This window comes from Homarus americanus, unplaced genomic scaffold (assembly GCF_018991925.1).
Source record: "Homarus americanus isolate GMGI-L3 unplaced genomic scaffold, GMGI_Hamer_2.0 scaffold32583, whole genome shotgun sequence".
NCBI lineage: Eukaryota > Metazoa > Arthropoda > Malacostraca > Decapoda > Nephropidae > Homarus > Homarus americanus.
Window position 1 is genome coordinate 36,504,137 of NW_024713129.1, and position 24,898 is coordinate 36,529,034.

The 24,898-nt window shown below is 43.3% G+C and overlaps 1 protein-coding gene across 2 annotated transcripts in view; it reads right to left on the bottom strand.

Moving 5' to 3' along the window:
- The window catches only part of LOC121869958, a 113,041-nt gene that overhangs the window by 54,377 nt on the left and 33,766 nt on the right, over positions 1 to 24,898 (bottom strand). Inside the window, exons 3-4 of one of the 2 annotated variants that reach the window (XM_042371580.1) lie at positions 15,515 to 15,609; positions 4,615 to 4,763 (exon numbers count right to left, since the gene is read on the bottom strand). In XM_042371580.1, coding sequence (XP_042227514.1) covers positions 4,615 to 4,763; positions 15,515 to 15,609 — 244 coding nt within the window. Of the gene's footprint in view, positions 1 to 4,614; positions 4,764 to 15,514; positions 15,613 to 24,898 lie in introns of both variants that reach the window. The other variant, XM_042371570.1, reaches the window with a different exon arrangement.

Genomic DNA, 24,898 nt, shown 5'->3' on the forward strand with positions numbered 1-24,898 from the left:
CAAGTGTACATATGTATGTTAGCCTAACCAAGAGAAATTAGACAACTGGCCACATACACTGGGCTACACCGTAACACACTCAACCCGGATATAGTAGTCACTATTTCCCAATTGTATAAAAAAATTAATAATAAATGTAATAATACTTGCTAGACTTGATTTTTCATAGAATAATGAAAAAAAATGTTTTGTATATCAACATACTAAAATACGATATTACAGTTTATCTTTTTAGTTCATTTTTTGTTTTTCCTATAAGAAGAGGCTTGAGGGTTTCTATTTGCACCAAAATAGAAGATTTTTATTGTCCACCATTATTGTATAAATATTTTTTGTGACTTGACGAGCATGTTGGACAGCAGCTCTTAAGAGTTTCCCTCCCTCAAGGGAAGAGCACTGTCAGAGATGTCTTCTGAATGTGTTGATTCTGTGATTCTGTTCTCTGACCTCGTCATTGTAGGACCAGTAGTCTTTGTGGTGTCAATTTGCAGGGTTTGTTTTTGATATTGCTTCCTCTGCTGCGTGTTGCTTTCTTGGTATTCCATTTGGGTGGCTGACGTGGGGTAAGAGGGACTCCGGGACTTGGAAACCTTCCATATCAAGATAGGTTAAAGAAACTAAACTTGCATTCCTTAGAAAGACGAAGAGTGCGGGGAGATATGATAGAAGTATTTAAGTGGGTGAAATAAATAAATAAAGGAGATATATATAAAGTTATTATAATATCCAAGCAGGATAGGACTCGAAGCAACGGATTTATGTTGGATAAGTTTAGGTTTAGGAGGGAGATAGGAAGGAAGTGGTTCACAAATAGGGTGGTGGACGAGTGGAACAAGCTTAACAACTTTGTAGTAAGTGCTGGAACGCTTGAAAGTTTTAAATGGAGGCTAGAGATAGAGAGTGGTAGTAACTCTCGACAGGAGCTGCCATGCACAGGTCAACGGGCCTATTGCAGACTCCTTATTCTCTTATGTTCTTAAAGTAGTTGTCGTTGCAAAGTGGTTACTGGTCAGTTCATCATTTACTTACCACTGAGCTACTAGAACGAGCTCAGTGGAGATGAATTTGAGGTCCAATGTTCCTCCCAGTATGTGTGTTGGTTCCCCAGTATTAATGAGCGTTATTTCTGGAACATCTGACAGCAGTTCCACTCGGTGGTTACCATCCTGGTTCATTGTTGTGGTCGGATTGATCGTTGGATGGTGGGCATTAAAGTCCCCAGCAATGAGAACAAGTTCCTGTGTTGCTTGTGTCAGTAGTTCACCGGCTTCTAGTTGTTTTTGGAGGTATCTCGGGAGATTTTTCTGCTCTCTTCAGAGTGCTGTCGCTCTTGCCTGTGATCGTGTGTTTGCTGACGGTCTGTGCTTGTTGTTCTGTTCTTTGTGATCTGTTGCAAGGTGCTTGAGGTTTCACGGTTTTGAGTGATCTCTCGGATGGCAAGTTCTTCTTGTTTGATATCTGACTCTAGGACGTCATCTGTTCCACTTGTAGTTGTGGAGTTTGGGAGGTCTGGTCTTCCTGTGAGCTGTGTCATTACTGCAGTTATCATATTTTCGGTGCTGGTATCTTGTTTCTTTGTTTTAGTAGAAACAGTCACTATCATAATGGTGATCATTTGTTTTATTTGTTTTTCTTTGAATCCCGCTTATAGATTGGCAGGCTGGGGTGTATTCAGTTGGGTGGTCGCCTGAGGGGGTTGTAGTGTCCCAGGCAATATGGTGTTCTCCACCACTACTGGAGTGTTCTGTGCTTTTACTGCTATACAGCTCTGGAGCTGCGGTTGTGGAGTTCACTGATTTGTCATGGTTTCTTGCATGGACTGATTTTGTCCTGGTGTCTTCAATTTTGTCCTGTAGCCTGGTGGGGGAAGTGCAGGGAAGGAATCTTCTGACAGTTGGGGCGGGGTGGGTGTTGGGTTGACTGTTTTCTGTTGCTGTTGATCCCACACGAATGTGCTCTGAGGTGCTTCTCTTGTGTTTGTGGTTGAATTTTTGCCATTGCAACTTTCATCCGCTCTCTCCTCTCTGCGCATGATGTGCTCCAAGCGCGATGTTTCTTTCCACAATTTGGGCACTTCGCTGTCGTGATGGTTCCTTCCTTGTATTTTTTAATACTATGTCTTGTGGCTTAGGCTGTAGATGCCACATCTCACTTTTCTGTGGCACCTGAATTGGTGATGTCCGAATTTCTGACATTTGTAGCATCGTAGTGGCTCTGGGACAAAAGGACGCAAATTGTAAATCCCCCAGTTGCCTAGGTCTACCTCATCAAGGACTGTCCCCTTGACATCTACTAGCACTTGCCTTGTCTGTGCTTTGTCCTGACTCGTAACACAACGCTCTGCCTTGGTCACTTTTGGATGTTTTATGATGACTTCTACAAGTAGTTCCAGAGGATATCGTAGTACTGTAGGACCATTCTGGTTGTTTTCTCCTCTGGGTAGAATGTTATTATCTTGACCGTCTTCCCGTTGAGGTTGGTGACCTCACTGAGGATCTTGGCTGTGTTGTGGTCTTGGGGGAAAAGTATCAGGACTCCAGCTAGATTGGTCTTCACACTGAACTTGATGTTCTTGTATTTTGGTTCCAGTGCTGCCACTACCTCGTATGCCTGGTTGAATTCGGTTTCTTTGGAAATCTTGCACTGGCATCACAGTCGGAATTGCGAAGGTGGGTGGTTCTGGCACGGGGTGGATTGCTGGGGACATATTGTCTATGTCGGAGACGCTGTTTTCCTTTCGAGGCCTCTTGTGGCATTTTCCTTCCATCGGTTACGTCTCTCTCGATCGGCTTTATATCAAATAAATTGACAATGAAGGCTCACTACACCTACCAAGTTCCATGTTGCCCTAGGACCACTGCCGTAGCCAACCTCCCCCCCCCCTCCCCCTCCAACGCTGGTCGTAGGTTGGACGCTATAATGTAGACTTGTCTAATACGTTTGCCACTCGCCACAAGTGACACACTGATGACGAGTTTTTTAGCAAATCAAAGGTATAAAAGGTATACTTGTTACCAACTTACTCTATGATTGATGATGAAGCCTGGCATTCTGACTCATATTACTGCTCATTTGAATGAATTTAACAGATACCCTAAAGGAAAATATAACTTATTTTGTGATTATATGTATTATTTGCGAGAATTATAGGCAAAACTAAAGCTATTTGTCGCACTTGAAACCAAGCAAAGGTATGTGGAAGGTAGTCACGTTGACAGGCAATGCTCTGTGCAGTGGTTGGATCTGTAGTGTCATAAATGAACAAATTTTTGGATTTTCATAGTTTTTGTGTCGCCTTTCAATTCATGGAAGAGCCATTTCACTTTAACATCTATAATTTTCAAAACTGAAGAACTCACTAACCTGCTTCATTTGGACAAATCAGTTTGGAACTGGAGGTCCTTTTGCTTCAAAATAAGAACAATCAATTACAATCTGCCTTCAAGCTTTGCACACTCTTAAAAGGAAAATGAATACGTGGTTCTGTGCTCAGAAGACAAAAACCAAAAGAGCAGTAATAACATTATAACAACAACAGTGTTCAGACATTATAAGGCTGTTTTAAGCTTTTGGTTCAACTAACCTGTTTTTTTTTTGTTCTTTTTTTCGGGATTAGCCCACCCGCTTACTGACTAACATCAGGGCCTAGGGGCGAAAATGTAATAATAATAATAATAATGATAATAATAATAATTATAATAATAATAATAATAATAATGATAATAATAATAATAATAATAATAATAATAATAATAATAATAATAATAATAATAATAATAATAATAATAATAATAATAATAATAATATTAATAATAATAATAATAATAATAATAATAATAATAATAATAATAATAATAATAATAATAATAATAATATTAATAATAATAATAATAATAATAATAATAATAATAATAATAATAATAATCAAGAGTGAGAAACGATATACAGTATCTATGTTGTGTTGTCAATAGTAAGAGAAACAATTGAGACCCAGCAATTGTGTGTAACCGAGGCAGAAAGTCAGATGGCAACCTGGGACTTGGTCAAAGTGTTTGTGATGCCATATGGCAGCAGGATCTTTTACGAGACAACACATTTTGCATACAGTATCTTCCCAGGCAGTAATGCCTCCCTGTTTGATAGCTGCCTACTACTTACTACCTATTGTAGCTGTCATTTTATAAGCAGAGATGAGATGTACAGTACAATCAGTGGAAAAGTGATGCCCTGAAGATGACGTGATATAAAGATTGCTGTCACACTGAAACAGTTAAATTTGCAATGCTAATCCTTTTGTTTGCCTTTTATATTAATAGCCCTATTTTGTTGTCTCCTTTCATCATTTTTACGATACTGATTCAACTTTTATATGATGCTTCACTAGAGGTCCTAACTGTTTATTAAATATATTTTTTATGGTGTGGCGATTCACGCAGCTAGTCGTATCAATTATAACAATTGATAATAGGCTATTGAACAAATCTCTCAAACCTTCATCAAGATATGAAGAAAATGAAGCACAATATATTTGGCACTTATCTATAAAACAAATTATTTTGAATTATTTTTCCTAAATGGTTAAAGTTACAGTAATACTCCGAAATTTGTACTCACTCGGTTTTCCGACCAACAACCCCTATGCCTTGGTACGTGCAATTCAGGGTGTCAATGGTCATGTTATAATCGACGACTCTGTCCTTGTAGAAGAAGAGGTGCTGGCCCTTCTCTTCAGTCAGTACCCGCTTCTTAGAGCACACAAAACCCTACACGTGGAAAAATTAACTTAGACTCATTAGCGAACAATAAAAATAGTTATGTTCAACTTAAATCCATTCTGAGGTGAGATTTGTAACAAAGTTTTGGTTGTGACAGCGAAGTGACAGGCTGTGTATCAATCTGATTCAGTTTAGATAAAAAACAGAACAAACTACATACCTTCGCGCGCTTGTGTGTGTGTGTATATGTGTGTGTGTGTGTTTATATACCAACTTGTGAACTCAGGGTGGTGTAGTGTGTCTGTAGCAGTATTATGTTAGTGCTAAGGTGCAAGCACTGCTTGCATCCTCTCGCTTTCAGCTAGCGCCGCTGGCAAACAGAGAAGCAACTTTCACAAGTCCTCCCTTGCCAGTACAAAGCCTCTTCACAATCAAGACTCCTGCTGTGCCTCCTCGTGGCAACACACGGTACCTAGGTGCTTCGTGGGCCCAGGCTAGACCAGCAGGGGATCTCGGAGCAGCAGTGGGCCCCAGAGGGACAGTGCATACGCCCACTGGCAAGTGAACACGTCCTAGCGCCTACCAACCACTGCCCCGCTGCCTTGCGGACTAACCTTGGTATGTACAAGGCTACGGGAGTAAACCCCCAAACGAAAAATCTGCGGTGGAGCCCCTCAACAGGTAGACATGCTTACAGAGCTCCAGTAAGACCCCAACAGCGGTATAGGTGGAAGAGGTGACCTTCATGGGAACTCAACGACTACACCGGTGGATGAAGGCAATGCTTGGTGGACAGGATACAAAGGCGAAACCCAACAAACTGGGCTATCGGCAGTCCATTGCAACTCTCCCTCTTCCTAGTCGATGCAACACTTGCACCTCTGGATCAGGAAAAGGGATAGCCAAGATGCTTGGTAGCAGCTTGGGCTCCTGACCCACCACTTATATCAACTCACGCACAGCCATCATCCAGTTCATCATACTTCTCATCATCATCAAAACCCCTATACCCCTAAAAGTCCTATGGCAATGGACGAGTGTCGACGGGGACAGGCAGAGATGACTGCCGGGAGTCTCTGCACATAGGTGGCATAGATAAGTTGGTTGTTTATACAATGTGATTTAGGCAGTAATGCAATCCAGTCCTGTCTGTGTGACTGAGCAGCCCTTTCGAGGAGCCACTCTGCTCACCCCACATGGGGAGGAACTAGAAAAGGTGCCCTAAACATAGCCTGCCTACAGAACCAACTTGACTGGGCAACCACACCCAGTAAGGTCATCCTTATCCAGCTGAAAACACAATCATAATTATTTAATTAAAGATCAAAACAAACATAAACTATGCAACCTCTTCTGGTCGCTGCATGGAATGCCAAGACCCTTCTGGATACGGGCACATATGAAAGTCCTGAAAGAAAAACTGCCCTTAGTGAGTCCCGGCTCCCAGACTAGGGTCGGCTCACAGAACGGGGGTAGGGAAAGTTAAGCCTACTGCTGTGAGAAACCGCGTTTATGGAGTTGGCTTTGCCGTCCGCCAGTGCATTTTATATAGGTGTCGTGATCCCAATATTCTTTGTACCAGGGGAGTGAAACCTACCCGAAGTTATCATCAAATAAAGGAACAAACAGGGAACACGGCAATAATTATCCCCACAAAAACCGACTCAACTGAATGTACTTGAATAAATAAGAATAAGTTGGAGTAAGTGAGTCACAAATGGGAAGATAATTAAATAATTCAATTTATGTTCTTAAGGGAATACTGTCTAGTAACCATGGAATTTAAGGGAATAAGAGATTGTATATTAAAATACGAGTGATGCCAAAAGGGTGAAAATATACCGTTAAGGAGTTAAATCAAATGAATACTACTTAACATTAACTATATTAAACACAGACATCGCAATATATACACAGCAATCACAACCAACTGGTTATTTCCTACCAAATAGGAGATTCCTTAACACTAGAATCCCTTCCTAGGCCTAAGTTAACGTACCACTAATTACCAGATACCACTAGGGTATTGTAGATGACTGAACAAAGCATGTCTGTACTGAGTCGGTGTGGACACGTCCTACCTATAGCGTATACCAACGGTTACTAGAGAGGGAGTCTCTGCCCACCCAGCATATGAGTGAGGAGCATCTTAGATCACGTGACTCAGGACAGTTGCCAAATAGTCTTATAACTAATTAATACTACTCTTGGTTTGACTTAACAGAGTAACACAAATGTTGCATATTAATGACATACATAGATATACAATTAACCGAAGTAACTAAGAACAACAATAAGATAATAGTAAAAATAACAAGTTATTAATAGCTTGTGTGGAGTGGAGGCGTAAACAGATACCACACGACATGCTTGTTGCTATAGGGTTATGGGCACATGACACCTCCCCCCAAAAAGTGAGCTTACAACTAACTGGAAGTGAAAATGGATATACAGCTACAAGGTGAAAGTAATAACTAACACACTCAGTTTAAATCAATATGAAGCAAAATAATTCATAATATAAACACAAGGTACTCAATGACAATAAAACAAAGAAATAATTCACACACAGACATAGTTTCTAGATAATCAGACTCGAGAAAGTGCATCAGCCAACACGTTCTCTTTTCCGCGGATATGAGAAGTTTTCAAGTTATAGGGCTGAAGTGATAGAGCCCACCTCAAAAGTCTTTGGTTGGTGTGTTTCATCCTTGTCAACAAAAGTAAGTGGGTTATGATTGGTGAACACCAGAACGGGATAAACAGTGCTGCCAACATATACTTTGAAGTTTTCTAGTGCCATGATCAGTGATAAAGCCTCCTTTTCAATGGTGGCATAGTTGTTTTGATATTTGTTAAATTTTCTAGAAAAATAACACAGTGGATGAAGCACTTGATCACTCTCACCCTCTTGCAGAAGCACAGCACCGGCGCCAGTTTCACTGGCGTCGACATGGAGAGTAAACTGTTTCTGGAGTTCGTGGCAAGTAGTACAGGAGCATTTGCCAGCAGGGATTTTATATTCTCAAAAGATTCCTGGCAAGCCATAGTCCACTTGAAGGTTTTCTTGCCACTCAACAGGTCAGTCATGGGAGAGACAACGGAGGAGAAGTTTGGGCAAAAACGGCGGTAGTACCCCGCCATACCCAGCAACCTCATCACACTCTTCTTATCGTCTGGCACTGGATACTGTTGAATTGCTTCAATTTTGGCTGCTATAGGCTGGACTTCCCCTTGTCCGACCACGTGCCCCAAGAAAGTGACGTGGGCATGGCCGAACTCACTTTTGATGAGGTTCACCATCAGCTTGCTTGCAGCCAGTACGGAGAAGAGGGCTTGTAGACGACTCATGTGATCTTCCCAGGAACTGCTGAAGACGATGAGGTCGTCTAGGTAACAGCGGACACCTTCCAGACCAGACGTGATGTAATTCATGAAGAGTTGAAAGGATGCAGGGGCGTTCCGCATACCAAACGGAAGGACTATGAATTGGTACAACCCCTCAGGAGTGACAAAAGCAGAGATGGCCCTGGAGCGTTCAGTCAGTCTTATCTGGTAGTAGCCCTGGAGGAGATCCAACTTGGTCACGTACCTTGCCTGTCCAAGATCGTCGATCACGTCGTCGATGCGTGGCAAGGGATAACCGTCTGGTTCAGTGACAGCATTCACCTTGCGATAATCCACACACAGCCGCATCGACCCATTCGGCTATGGAACTAGAACATCAGGGGGTGCCCATGGACTGATGCTGGGCTCCACGAAGCCCAGCTCTTGAAGACGCTGCAACTCGGCTCGCACACACTCCCGCTTGAAGGCATTGAGATGGTAGGGACGCTGTCTGATTGGCTTGGCTCCCCTGGTCTCAACGTCATGCTCCAGCACCGAACAGGAGTGTGGGTGATCACCAACTATAATAAGATACTCCTGTAATAGAGACTTTATATTATTGGCTTGGTCACTAGAGAGATGGCACAACTTAGCATTGGGGTCCTGCAAGATAGTCGAGTTTTCCACTTTTACACTAGACTCATTCATTATTTCAGAAAAACACTGATCTTTATCATCCCTACACTCTGGCACAATAATACAGGTTGGCAAGGCTTGATCAACACAAGCAACTGCTTTTCCCAGGGTTTCGTCACGAACATGATACGACTTTAAAAGATTGACATGGATAAGGCGTTTTTTCTTACGCCGTTCAGGGGTGCTAATTACATAATTCAAGGCCCCCTGTTTTTCTAGTACTTCATATGGACCACTGTATTTAGATTTAAAAGGGTGATCATGTAAGGGCAGGAAGGCCAACACCTGCTCCCCCACTTGGAATTCTCTAGGTTTTGCCTGATGGGCCTTATCAAAATGTAGTTTCATTCTCACCTGAGCACACCTTAAGTTGGACTGGGCAAGTTCTACAGCCAGACGCAACTTCTCCTTGAATTGGACCACATATGAAGCTAAGAGCGTCGCCCTCTGGTCACTCAACCAACACTCTTTTAACACCTTAAGAGGCCCTCGCGCCTCATGTCCATAGACGAGCTGGAAGGGCGAGAATCCTAGCGATTCTCGTTTACTGTCCCGAAGAGCAAACAAAAGCAGGTCAACTCCCTCGTCCCAATCCTTCCCAGTCTCCAGACAGAAGGTGCGCAACATGAGTTTTAGTGTTTGGTGAAACCTCTCTACCACCCCCTGTGACTGAGGGTAATAGGCCGAAGACCTCGACTGCCGGACTCCCAGGGTTTGCATTACCTGATTAAACAACCGGGAAGTAAAATTGGAGCCTTGATTTGACTGCACCACTGTAGGAAGGCCTACTTGAGTGAAGAAGTGGATTAAGGCTTTGATAACATTCTTCGCTGTGATGCGGCGCAAGGGAATGGCTTCAGGATAACGGGTTGCACAATCAATAATGGTTAGCAAGAACTGATGACCACGAGGGGTCTTAGGTAAGGGACCGACACAATCTATGACCACCTTACTAAAGGGCTCGTCAATGACTGGGATAGGCTGCAGAGGGAATGGTTTGACACTGGGGTTCGGTTTCCCCGCTACCTGACAATCATGGCAAGTGCGACAGTAAGAGCTGACGTCTTTCTTCATCCTAGGCCAAAAGAACTGGGATAAAATTTTTGCATAGGTCTTTCTAACTCCTAAATGACCACCCACCCCATTCATGAGCGATACTAAGTACGTCCTGCCGCAAAGGTTTGGGAATAACAACTTGATGATGAACTAACCAAGGGTGATTGGCATGAGAATTGGAGGGACGGAACTTCCGCATTAATACCCCAGACCTAGTGTAGTAGCAATTTGATTCTTGCTCAGCTTCTGACTCAGTAACTGACCTATTGAGAAAACCAACTAGCTCAGGATCCCCAGCTTGTAGCTCAATAAATTTACTCCTAGTGATGGGAGAGGAACCAAAACTAGTGATATTTGGGTTCCTATCTCCATCAGAACTAATCTGGAGATTATCTGGTTGTGGGGAGTCCTCAAAAGTTCACTGTGACCAAGATCAGTATGGTCCGGCTGGATAAGATTATCCTCGGGCTTCTCACAGTCCTGGAGGGAAACTCCATCGACTTCACTAGTCTCTTCTACCTCTGTACTGCGGCTCATGCTACGGGTCACAGCACACGCATGGAACAACCCTGGAAAGTCTACTTCTAACTGCATAGTATTATTCTTGGCAGTGGGACAAGATGAGACCATAACATTAGGGAACATCATGTCCCCAACGAGGTCATTTCCTATCAATAGAGAGACCCTTCTACAGGTAAGCTATCTACTACTCCTAACGTGACATAGCCTGACTTTATGGATGACCGCAGGTACACTTGGCAAAGGGGAATACGCGATCCACCGGTCAAACCGTTCACAAGCACCCAGCTACCATAGCATGAATCCAGGAATGGAGCAGCTTCTTTTGTAACAAGAGATAAGGGTGAGCCTGTGTCTCTCAAGAGTTTAACAGAAGTGGGTTGACTGAATTGATCCAGAGCTAAGGAACCAGGGGAACAAAATGGTTCAATGGTTGATATCATAGGAGAGGGGGAAGCATCCAGGGCAACAGTCTGACTGAGGGCAGTGACACAGGGCTCCAATAATTTCTCCGATTGCTCGGCCACCCTGACCAAAAGAGAGGGGGATCCTTGGTGAGAGGAATTTCTTTTCTTTAACGTGAGACAGTCGCTGATGACATGTCCTGGCTTCTTACAGTACCTACAACCAAAGTTTCTCTCACCAGTAAGGGTAGATCCACCTGTCCCATGGACCATGGGCTCACCTGGGGTAGATGGTGCAGAACCTGAGGGTCGGGTCGGTATGGCAAGAGGCAGGGACCCCGGTGTAGATGTTGGTGTAGGCTGCTTGAAGGAAGTGAAGGACTGGGACATGGGAGCATAAGACCTGGAATTTATATTTCTATTAGTTAAGGAATAATGGTCAGCCACTGGACCAGCATCAGCCAGGGTACGGATACCTCTCTGATCCAGGTGTGCTCGAATGTCGCCTGGGATACATTTTCTAACATCCTCAAGCAGGATTAGTTCAACAAGCTTGCCATGTTCTACATGGGCAGACTCACTTTCAATCCACCTCCGACAAAGGACCTGTTTCTGCCTGAAGAACTCCACAAATGTTTGTTTGTCAGTCTTTCGGCAGTTACGGAACTGTTGCCGGTAGGCTTCAGGAACAAGTTTATAACTATTCAAAACCGCGGACTTAACAAAGGGCATAGTCTCGACATTGATCCTCAGAGAGGGCAGAAAACACATCTAATGCCTTACCAGTGAAAGATCTATAAATAAGTCGAGACCATTGAGAAGCGGGCCACTTGTTAAGTCGGGCAATTTTCTCAAAAAGAGAGAAGAACTTGTCTGGTTCTTCCTCATTAAATTTAAGAACACTGTTGAGACCTATGTCTATACTAAATGTTGAAGTATCACTACCTTGAGACAAACCTCGTTGTTTGAGAGTTTCCAGCTCCACCTCGAGCCTTTTGAGTTCAACTTGTAAGGCCAAATTACTTGGTGTAACAATTTCCCCTGAATTTCCCGACGGTTGGGCTATGATTTCACTGTCAACAAGGTGGTTGAGGACAGCCTCTTCTAACCTAGCCTTATTCATGGAAGAGCGGCCTTCTAAATCATAATAATGAGCAAGGGATTGCCACTCTGCCTTAGTAAGCCCCTTCAGTCTTTCGGCTGAAGGTGAAGCCAAAAAGCTTTCCAGGTCAAACATGTTGAACCCAAAATCGTAGCATTAAAAAATTGTAACCGTGGTAGCTAAGCTAACTAGCTAGCTAATCAATAATATTAAAATGCAATCAACTGTGAAACACAGCAAGGGATTAACCAAACACGTGGTACACAAGGATAAGGGTTAACTCACCAGTAGCTTAAGTAATAAAACAGGAGCAATATAATTAAATGAACACTGTGAACACAGCAACTTGCATCCAAAAATACTTAGCTATGAAACAACACCTGGCGAGTGAACAACACTTAATATGGCACAACAATGGCTAACTCCCAGACCAAGGCCCCCACTTGTCGTGATCCCAATATCCTTTATACCTGGGGAGTGAAACCTACCCCAAGTTATCATCAAATAAAGGAACAAACAGGGAACACGGCAATAATTATCCCCACAAAAACCGACTCAACTGAATGTACTTGAATAAATAAGAATAAGTAGGAGTGAGTCACAAATGGGAAGATAATTAAATAATTCAATTTATGTTCTTAAGGAAATACTGTCTAGCAACCCTGGAATTTAAGGGAATAAGTGATTGTATATTAAAATAAGAGTGATGCCGGAAGGGTGAAAATATACCGTTAAGGAGTTAAATCAAATGAATACTACTTAACATTAACTATATTAAACACAGACATCACAATATATACACAGCAATCACAACCAACTGGTTATTTCCTACCAAATAGGAGATTCCTTAACACCAGGATCCCTTCCTAGACCTAAGTTAACGTGCCACTAATTACCAGATACCACTAGGGTATTGTAGATGACTGAACAAAGCACGTCTGTACTGGGTCGGTGTGGACACGTCCTACCTATAGCCTATACCAACGGTTACTAGAGAAAGAGTCTCTGCCCACCCAGCATATGAGTGAGGAGCATCTTAGATCACGTGACTCAGGACAGTTGCCAAATAGTCTTATAACTAATTAATACTACTCTTGGTTTGACTTAACAGAGTAACACAAATGATGCATATTAATGACATACATAGATAACAATTAACCTAAGTAACTAAGAACAACAATAAGATAATAGTAAAAATAACAAGTCATTAATAGCTTGTGTGGAGTGGAGGCGTAAACAGATACCACACGACATGCTTGTTGCTATGGGGTTATGGGCACATGACAATAGGCTAACGGAAATGCCTGTAGGGAATAACGAGCTCCTCATGAATGCTCCGAGTCCCGCTCAATTACCAACGTCATGCCTTCTTCATCAGTGCATACGCCCCAACACTGAATGCAGAGGATGATATCAAGGAGGCCTTTTATGTCGACCTTGACACAGTGCTAACCTCTATCCCAGTGAAGATAGGGTTGTGCGTCTAGGTGACTTCAATGCCAGAGTTGGCAGAGATAATGACATATGGCAGGGAACCATAGGGAAAAATGGAGTACGCAAGTGTAATCCCAATAGCCAACTCCTCTTCAAGAATTGTGCTGCACACAACCTCACTATCACCAATACCTTGTTTAGGCAAGCCAACAAGTTCAAGGGTTCGTGACAACACTCACGATCCAAACACTGACATCTCATTGATTACATCATTGTCAGAGAGAGATCGTCGAGATGTCCTCATCACCCGAGTAATGCGTGGCTCTAACAACTTTCACCTCATGCCGCCCCAAAACGGCGAAAGCAGCAAGCCTCCAGAAGAGGTGAAGAGGTTTTAACACTAAGCATCTGGAGGATCCAGCGGTAGCACATGCTTTCAGAGAGCAGCTCGAACATGGGCTAATAACCCGACAAAAACAACACAAATCCCATTGCCTAATGGGGTATTCTCGACAGCGTCATGACAAAAACCTGCAGGGAGACCCTCGGCCAGATCGAATAAAAATACCCCCAGGACTGGTTTGATGAAATTAACGCGGAAATCAACGTACTCGTCGATAATAGGCGTGCTGCTTTAACTGACTGGCAGAACAACCTCCAGTCTTGGAACAAAACTGATACTTTCCGCAAGAAGAAAGTGGTAGCCCGGCACGAACTTCGCAATCAAAAGAAGGAATAGTTGAAAAATAATGCATGTGATATGCAAAAACTTACATATTAACACAAGATGTGCGAATTTTTCAATTTCACTAAAACATTTTATGGGTCAATCATTCATGGCGTGGTCCCCCTCCGCTCATCCGACGGTCACTCCCTAGTTAAAGACAAAGTAGGCATCCTTCAATGCTGGAAAGAACTACCATTCGCTGCTCAACTGAAACACCGATGTGGATGTCCTGACTACCCAGCAGGCCCCTCAACATCCTGACCTGACCCACCTTAGCTATCCTCCATCCCTGGATGAGGTAGCAACTGCCATCAAATAGATGAAAAATAACAAAGCTTCAGGGCCTGATAGAATCCCAGCCGAGATGCATAAAGCAAGAGGACCTCTGCTTACTAGCCGTCTCCACTCGCTCCTGGAGAGTCTATGGGAAAAGGGGAAAATCCCCAGAGTTCTTAAGGACGCCTCCATTGTAAATATTTATAAGAACAAGGGAGACCGGTTAGACTGCGGCAATTACCGTAGATCAGATATGCATCTCAAGCTTTTGGCAGATCGTACCATTGTCTTTAGCTGTAGGGTGCTGAAATTATTTACAAACTTGCATGCATATCAAGCTGTGGTACTCCCCACCCTGCTATATGGCAGCGAGACAGAGTTCACATACAGGAGGCACCTCAAGGCACTTGACAATTTTCACCAACGTAGTCTACGTTCCATCCTCCAAGTTCGCTGGGAAGACAAGAGAACAAATGCCAATATTCTCGCTGACACCAACTGTAGGAGCATCGCTGCTACCATTATCCATGAACAACTACATTAGACTCCCCATGTAACCCGCATGGACGACAGTAGACTACCAAAGCAGCTACTTTACAGTCACTTGACTAGTAAACGTAATGCTGGTGGGCAACTGAAAAGGTATAAGGATAGTCTTAACACTAACCTGAAAAAGTGCCAAATTGATCCCCTCACCTGGGAGAATATCACTCCAATACCGTAACTTTTGGAGGAGCACCACACGAAAAGGTGTCAATACTTTCGACTTAGCCCGACTGCATACCGAGGCAGACAAGAGACAACGCCGGAGAGACGCTGCCGCCGCCCTCCCCACACTAGATGTAGCCCTCCACACGTGCAGCATCTGTGGACGATCATGCCGATTCCATATTGGCCTCTCGAATCACCTCAGAGCTCACCAACGAAGGTAACATCCTTATCAACTCATATCATTGTATCATGGCAGGATGATCGTCATACTCGTTTCCGAGTGACTGCAAAGTAGTAATAGTATATGTGTGTATGTGTGAATATGTATGTGTATATGTGTATGTGTATGTGTGAATGTGTACGTGTGTGTATAAGTGTGTATATATGATTGCACGTGTGTGCATATGTGAATATATGTGGGTATGTGTGTGTGTGTGTGTGTGTCTTTGTACATGTGACTGTATGTGAATGTGTGTGTGTGTGTGTGGATGCGTGTGTACACACGCACACACACACACACACATTCAGTAAATCACTCAACACTTACTTTAAGCATTTTCCTCCTATTCTTTAAAATCTCGTCCAAAGGAAAGTCTGGAATAGTGCATCCAGGCGTGTTGATCAGGTACTGGGAATCCTTTTCTTCTGCCATCCGATGTAAAAAGAAAAACGTGTAGGTAGCAAAAGACAAAACTGAGGGTGAAGCTTAGTGACGAGGGGCGATACTGTTGATTAAGATAAGTGATGAGGGACAATACTGATGGTGAATGTAAGTGACGAGGGACAATACTGAGGGTGATGGTTGGTGTTGAGGGACAATACTAAGGTGAAGGTTAGTAACAAGGGACAATGCTGAGGGTGAAGGTTAGTGACGAGAAATAATACCATACTGTGGGTGAAGGTTAGGGACGAGGGACAATACTGAGGGTGAGGGTTAGGGACGAGGGACAATACTGAGGGTGAAGATTAGGGAAGAGGGATAATACTGTGGGTGAAGGTTAGGGACGAGGGACAATACTGTGGGTGAAGGTTAGTGACGAGGGACAATACTGAGGGTGAAGGTTAGTGACGAGGGACAATACTGAGGGTGAAGGATAGCAATGAGGGACAATAACGAGGGTGAAGGTTAGTGACGAGGGACAATAATGAAGGTGAAGGTTAGCGATGAGGGACAATACTGAGGGTGAAGGTTAGTGATGAGGGAAAATACTGAGACTGAAAGTTAGTGACGAAGGACTATAATGAGAATGAATGTGTGTGAAGAGGGACAAACCTCAGAATGAAGGTTAGTGACGAGGGACAATACTGAGAATGAAGGTGTCATGAGGGACAATGCCATGGGTGAAGGTTAGTGGCGAGGGACAACGTCGTGGGTGAAGGTTAGTGATGAGGGACAATACTGAGAATGAATGTTATTGACGACGGACAATATTGTGTTTGAAGGTTAGGGACGAGGGACAATGGCCTACTGTGGGTGAAGGTTAGTGACGAAGGACAATGGCCTGCTGTGGGTGAAGGTTAGTGACGAGGAAAAATACTGAGGGTTAAGGTTAGTGATGAGTGACGAGGGACAATGCTGAGAATGAAGGTTAGTGACCTGGGACAAAACATAAGAACATAAGAACATAAGAATGGGGGAAACTGCAGCGGGCCTATTGGCCCATACTGGGCAGTCCCATTTACACCCAACCCCTATTGATCATATATCCATCCAACCTATGTTTGAAGCTATCCAGCGTATTCGAGCTAATGATGATATTTTTTACCTTGTTCCACTCGTCCACAACTCTATTTCCAAACCAATGTTTACCTATTTCACGCCTAAATCTAAATATGTCTAATTTAAAACCATTGTTACAAGTTAGCTCCATGGTTGGATAGTTCGAGTACCTTTTTAATGTCCCCTTTGTTTAACACTAACTTCCATTTATACACCTCTATCATATCGCCCCTCACTCTAGGTTTAGGATGACCTCACTTGTCTTGTAACTAACACTCCTTTGTATGAAGCCAAGTACTTTATTAGCCGAGCTTCGAGCAAATACTCATTGTTTACTTGGCTTAAGATTCCTACTTAACCATTACTCCTAATTCCGTCTCTCAGTCGGATTTCTCAATAACATCGTTATTCATCTGGTAACTGGTTTCCCAGTTTACATCTCCTATAGTGAGTACTTTACATATGTCCACATTGAATTTCATCAGTCATTTTTCAGACCATTCGAAATATTTGTTTAGATCTTCCTGTAGTTTTGCGGAGTCCTCGTCAGATTTAATTACACGCCCTATTTTAGTGTCATCAGTAAATTTACTTACGTTGCTGTCTATGCCGATATCTATGTCGTTAATGTATATAATAAATAATAATGGTCCATGTTAGGGTGGTGTAGGAGGAGTGTCTAGAGTGTTAGAGGAGTGTATAGAGTGTTAGGGGGGTGTAAGAGGAGTGTATAGAGTGTTAGGGTGGTGTAGGAGGAGTGTGTAGAGTGTTAGGGTGGTGTAGGAGGAGTGTATATAGTGTTAGGGTGGTGTAGAAGGAGTGTGTAAAGTGTTAGGGTGGTGTAGGAGGAGTGTATAGAGTGTTAGGGTGGTGTAGGAGGAGTGTATAGAGTGTTAGGGTGATGTAGGAGGAGTGTATAGAGTGTTAGGGTGGTGTAGGAGGAGTGTATAGAGTGTTAGGGTGGTGTAGGAGGAGTGTATAGAGTGTTAGGGTGGTGTAGGAGGAGTGTATAGAGTGTTAGGGTGGTGTAGGAGGCGTGTGTAGAGTGTTAGAGGAGTTTATAGAGTGTTAGGGTAGTGTAGGAGGAGTGTATAGAGTGTTAGAGGATAGTATAGAGTGTTAGGGTGGTGTAGGAGGGGTGTGTAGAGTGTTAGAGGAGTGTATAGAGTGATAGAGGAGTGTAGGGAACGAACTTGCAAACAGCATTCACAAAGAAATTAGATTCCAGTAAGATTTTCAGGGCAGACATAAGGAAAATTCCACAAAAATCCCAGATTTCAGAAGGGCAAACTTTGATAGTTTGAAGAGGCAGTTGAGAGAAGGAGTATCACGCTTGGGGGTGAACTACACCCACCTCACCCCACCCATGAACCTGACGGTTGAAACCGAAATGATAACGAGATCTGAGATTGCCGAGTTCCACGACAATTTAAATAAGGAGTTACTTAATGCACAAAGGCAGAACATACCATACAAAAAATCAGATCAGACAACAATAACCCTAAATGGATAAATAATTATTTAAAGAACATTATTGGCCAAAGGAAGGCTATAGGTAGAAGGATAAATCGTGGCGAAATTTACCTCCGGGATTATTATAAGGTAATGGCCGGTAGGGTTAAGACCGAGATAAGCAAAAAGGAATAATAAGGTGAAGATAGCAAGGGAGGCGAAGAACCCCAGACTTTATCAATAGTCAAACTAAATGAGAAAGATTAACTGATAACGAGGGTGAATTTCAACAGTACTTAAATGATGAAACTCGGAGGCACTGACAAACTAAAATACCAGAATCCTGATTTCAGGGGGATATCTTCTAACTACTGTTCAATCAGTCTAACATCAATAGTAGGCAAATTACTGGAAGCAATCATTTCAAACTCTATTCTAAATCAGACTGATTGGGCGGTAGTTAGAGGAGAGTGATCTATCTCCCTTCTTGAAAATCGGTATTACTGGAGCTATCTCACAGGATTCTGGTACTACACCCATCTTTAAGGACATGTTAAACAACTTTGCTTAGGCCATACTAAGCTCTTCCTCACATTCCTTTAATAGTCTGGCAAATATCTCATTGGGACCTGGTGACTTGTTAGGCTTTAGTTTGTCTATTTGCTTACTAACATCGTTACTAGTCACTTCTTTCTCACTTAATTTATTTTCTTCACTATCTCTGTATAGAGTCGGTGCCTTGGGTATCATGTTTCATATTTAAATTTTCGGTAGTGAAAACTTTTGAAAAATATTTATTCAGATTATTGCTCATTTCTCCCTCGTTATCAGCTAGCTCGCCGGTATCTGACTGTATTGGTTCAATCTTTTCTCGTGTTTTAGTTTGATACATTTGATGGAATCCTCTGTTTGACCTCGCCTCACTTGTTACATTCAGCTCATTATTCTTCTTTGCTTTTCTTATCTCGGTCTTGATCCTACCGGCCAATACCTTATAATAATCTCGGAGGTGAACTTCACCACGATTTATTCTCCTACCGATAGCCTTCCAATTGTCCAATAACATTCTTTATATAGTTATTTGTCCATTTAGGGTCATTGTTGTTTGGTCTGAGTTTTCTGTATGGTATGTTCTGTTTTTGTGCATAAAGTAACTCATAATTTAAATTGTTGTGGAATTCGTCAACCTCAGATCTCGTGATCAGGTCATCCTCAACCGTCACATCTCCAGAGTAAGGTGAGGTCGCCCTCTGTGGGAAAATTGTGTGAGGTCATGTAATTCACCCCCCAAACGTGATACCCCTTCTCTCAGCTACCTCTTCAAGATATCAAAGTTTGCCCTGCTGAAATCTGGGACATTAGTGACATTTTCCTTGCGGCTGACCAGAAATTCTAATTGGAATCTTATTTCTTTGTGAACGCTGTTAGCAAGTTCATTCCCTACCTCGATATTACTAATGAGGTTTCCTCTGTTTGATAGAACTAAATCGAGTATATTATTACCCCGGGTGGGTTCGGGTATATGTTGGCGTAGGAAACAGTCGTGGATTGTTTCAAGAACCGTGGAGGAAGGTTAGTGATGAGAGACAATACTGAGAGTGAAGGTTGGTGAAGAGAAAAAATACTGAGGGTGAAGGTTAGTAACGAGGGACAATAATGAGGGTGAATGTTAGTGAAGAGAGACAATACTGAGGGCGAAGGTTAGTAACGAGGGACAATACTGAGGGTGAATGTTAGTGATGAGGGACAATACTGTGGGTGAAGGATAGTGATGAGGAAGAATACTGTAGGTAAAGTCTACTGACGAGGGACAATACTGAGAATGAATGTTAGAGACGAGGGAAAGTAACATGAGTGAAGGTTAGTGACGAGGGACAATATTTAGGGTGAAGGTTAGTGATGAGGAACAGTACTGAGAGTGTTATAAACGAAGGACAATACTGAGGGTGAAGGTTAGTGACGAGGGGTATTACTGAGATTGAAGAAGACCCGTGGGATAATACTGAGGGAGAACGTTAGTGAGACATTACTGTGGGTGAAGGTAGCTGACGAGGGTCAATACTGAGGATGAAAGTTATTGATGAGGGACAAAACCGAGAATGTTATTGACGAGGGACAATACTGAGGGTGAAGGTAAGTGACGAGGGACAATTCTGAGAAAGAAAGGTTAGTGACGAGGGACAATACAGGTGGATGAAGGATAGTGATGAGACACAATACTGAGAATAAAAGTTAGTGAGGAGAAACAGTACTGAGAATGAAGGTTAGTGATGAGGGACAATAGCCTCTTGTAGGTGAAAGTTAGCGACTAGGGACAATGCCGAGAATGAAGGATCGTAAGAAGGGACAATGCCCCTAAGTAAAGGTTAGTGATGAGGGACAATACTGTGGGTGAAGGTTAGTGACGAGGAAGAATAATGTAGGCAAAGTTTAGTGACGAGGGACAATACTGAGAATGAATGTTGGTGATGAGGGAAAATACCATGGGCAAAGGTTAGTGATGAGGGACAATATTGAGGGTGAACGTTAGTGAAGAGGGACAATACTGAGATTGAAGGTTAGTGACGAGGGACAATACTGAAGGTGGAGGTTAGTGACGAGGGACCATAATTCGGGGGAAGCTTAGTGACTAGGGACAATACTGACGGAGAAGGTTAGAGGCGAGGGACAATACTGAGGGTGAGGGTTCGTGTTAAGGGACAATACTGAGGTTGAAGATTAGTGACGAGGGACAGTACTTAGGGTAAAGACTAGTGACGAGAGACAATACTAAGAGTGAATGTCAGTGATGAGGGACAATACTCTGGGTGAGGGTTAATGACGAGGGACAATACTGAGGGTGAATGTTAGTGATGAGGGACAATAATCTGGGTCAAGGTTAGTGGCGAGGGACAATACTTAGGGTAAGGGTTAGTGACGAGGGACAATTCTGAGGGTGAAGGTTATTGATGAAGAACAATGCTCATGGTGAATGTTACTGAAGAGGGACAATACTGAGATTGATGGTTAGTGACGAGAGACAATACTGAGGGTGGAGGTTAGTGATGGGGACAATACAGAGAGTGAAGGTTAGTGACTGCGGACAATACTGAGGGTGAAGATTAGTGACGAGGGACAATACGAGGAGGTTAGTGACGAGGGACAATACTTACGGTAAGGATTAGTGACGAGGGATAATTCAGAGGGTGAAGGTAAATGACGTGGGACAATACTGAAGATGAAGGTTAGTGATGAAGAACAATGCTCATGGTGAATGTTAGTGACAAGGGACAATACTGAGATTGAAGATTAGTAACGAGGGACAATACTGAGGGTGGAGGTTAGTGACGAGGAACAATACTTAGGGCAAGGATTAGTGACGAGATACAATTCAGAGGGTGAAGGTTATTGATGAGGGACATTACTGAGAATGTTAATGACGAGGCACAATACTTAGGGTAAAGGTTAATGACGAGGGACAATAATTAGGGTAAAGAGTAGTGATGGGGAACAATACTGAGGGGTGAAGGTTAGTGATGAGGGAGATTTCTCTGGGTGAGGGTGAGTGGCTAGGGACAATACTAAGGGTGACTGTTCGTGTTGAGGGACAATACTGAAGGTGAGGGTTAGTGACTGAGGACAATATCGAGGAAAAAGGATATCGAGGTACAGTACCCTACTGTGGCTGAAAGTTAGTGACCAGGGACAATAATGAGGGAGATTAGTGCAGGGACAAACCTGGAGTGTAAGAAGAATAAGGACAATTGAGAGAGGGTTAGTGACCAGGGACAATACTGAGGTTGAAGGTTAGTGACGAGGGACAATACTGAGGGTGAAGGTTAGTGATGAGGGACAATACAAAAGGTGAAGGAGTCGAGTGACAATACTGAGGGTGAAGGTTAGTGACGAGGGAATATGCTGAGCGTGAAGGTTTGGAGACGAGGGACAATGCAGAGGGTGAAGGTTGGTGACTAGGGACAATACTGAGGGTGAAGGTTGGTGACGAGGGACAATAATCATGTTGAAGGTTATTGTGAGGGACAATACTGAGGTGGTAAGGTTAGTGACGAGGGACATTACTACTGTAAAGATAGTGACGAGGGAATACTGAGGGTGAAGGTTTGGAACGAGGACAATACTGAGGTGAAGGTTGGGACGAGGACAATACTGAGGGTGAAGGTTGGGACGAGGAACAATAATGAGGATGAAGGTTGGTGACGAGGACAAACTATGTTGAAGGTTATTGGCGAGGGACAATACTGAGGTGAAAAGTGGCGAGGACAATACTGAAGGTGAAGATTAGTGACGAGGGACATTACTATGTGTGAAAGATAGTGACGAGGGACAATACTGAGAATGTTAATAACGATCGACAATACTGAGGGTGAAGGTTAATGACGATGAACAATGCTCAGGTTGAAGGTTACTGAAGAGGGACAATACTGAGGGTGAAAGCTAGTGACGAGGGACAATACTGAGAATGTTAATAACGATCGACAATACTGAGGGTGAAGGTTGGTGACGAGGGACACACTATGTTGATGGTTAGTGACGAGGGACTTACAGAGGTTGAAGGCTAGTGATGAGGACAATACTGAGGGTGAAGGTTGGTTACGAGGGACAATACTGATGGTGAAGGTTGGTGACGAGGGACAATACTGAGGGTGAAGATTAGTGACGAGGGATAAATCTGAGGGTGAAGATTGGTGACGAGGGACAATACTGACTGTGAAGGTTGGTGACGAGGAATAATACTGAGGTGAAGTTTGGGACGAGGACAATACTGAGGGTGAAGGTAAGCAAGGGACAATACTGAGGTGAAGGTTAGTGACGAGGGACAATAATGAGTAGTGAAGGTTAGTATGATGGAAAAAACTAACGTTGAAGGTTAGTGACGAGGGACAATACTGAGGGTGAAGGTTGGTGACGAGGACAATGCATAGTTGTGAAGGTTAGTGTTGAGGATAAAACGACGTTGAAGGTTAGTGGACGAGGACAATACTGAGGGTGAAGGTTGGTGACGAGGACAATACTGAGGTGAAAGGTAAGTGACAAGGACAATACTGAGGGTGAAGGTTAGTGACGAGGAAACAATAAGAGTAGTGAAGGTTAGTGATGAGGGACAATACTGAGGGTGAAGGATAGTGACGAGGGACAATAATGAAGGTGAAAGTTAATGACGAGGGACAATACTGAAGGTGAAGGTTAGTGACGAGGGACAATACTGAAGGTGAAGGTTAGTGACGAGGGACAATCATGAAGGTGAAGGTTAATGACGAGGGACAATATTGAGGGTGAAGGAAGGTATCGAGGGACAATATTGAGGGTGAAGGATAGTGTCGAGGGACAATACTGTGGGTGAAGGATAGTGTCGAGTGACAATACTGAGGGTGAAGGTTTGTGATGAGGGACAATACTGAAGGTGAGGTTTCGTGACGAGGGACAATATTGAGGGTGAAGGTTTGTGACGAGGTACAATATTGAGTGTGAAGGATAGTGTCGAGGGACATTATTAAGGTGGAAGGATTCTGACGAGTGACAATACTGTGGTTGAAGGTTGGTGTCGAGGGACAATACTAAACGTGAAGGAGAGTGATGAGGTACAATACTAAGGATTGAAGGTTTGTGACGAGGGACAATACCGTGGGTGAAGGTTAGTGACTGCGGAAATTTCTATGGGTGAAAGATAGTGACGAGGGACAATACTGAGAATGTTAATAACGATCGACAATAATGAGGGTGAAGGTTAGTGACGACGGACAATACTCAAGTTGAAGGTTACTGAAAAGGGACAATACTGAGGGTGAAGGTTAGTGACAGGAGCAGTAATTAGGGAAAGATTAGGGACGAGGGACAATACTGAGGATGAATGTCAGTGAAGAGGGAAAATACTCTGGGTGAGGGTTAATGACGAGGGACAATACTGAGGGTGAATGTTAGTGATGAGGGACAATACTTTGGGTGAAGGTTAGTGACGAGGGATAATAGTGAGGTAGTAAGTGACTAGGGACAAAACTGAGGGTGAAGGTTGGTGACGAGGGCCAATACTGAGGGTTAAGGTTGGTGCCGAGGGACAATACTGAGGGTGAAGGTTGGTTACGAGGGTCAATACTGAGGGTGAAGGTTGGTGACGAGGGACAATACTGAGGGTGAAGATTAGTGACGAGGGATAATAGTGAGATTGAACGTAAGTGACCAGGGACAATACTGAGGGTGAAAATTAGTGACGAGGGATAATAAGGAGGATGAAGGTAAGTGACGAGGGACAATACTGAGGGTGAAGGTTGGTGACGAGGAAAGATACTGGGGGTGAAGGCTGGTTACAAGGGACAATACTGAGGCTGAAGATTAGTGACGAAGGATAATACTGAGGGTGAAGATTAGTGACGAGAGACAATGGACTGTGAAGGTTGGTGATGAGGGATAATACTGAGGGTGAACTTTGGTGATGAGGGACAATACTGAGGGTGAAGGTAAGTGACGAGGGACAATACTGAGTTTTGAAGGTTAGTGATGAGGAATAATACTGACGTTGAAGGTTAGTGACGAGGGACAATACTGAGGGTGAAGGTTAGTGATGATGGATAATAATGACGTTGAAGGTTAGCGACGAGGGACAATACTGAGGGTGAAGGTTGGTGACGAGGGACAATACTGAGGGTGAAGGTTAGTGATGAGGGATAATACTGACGTTGAAGGTTAGTGACGAGGGACAATACTGAAGGTGAAGGATTGTGACGAGGGACAATACTGTGGGTGAAGGTTGGTGTCGAGGGACAT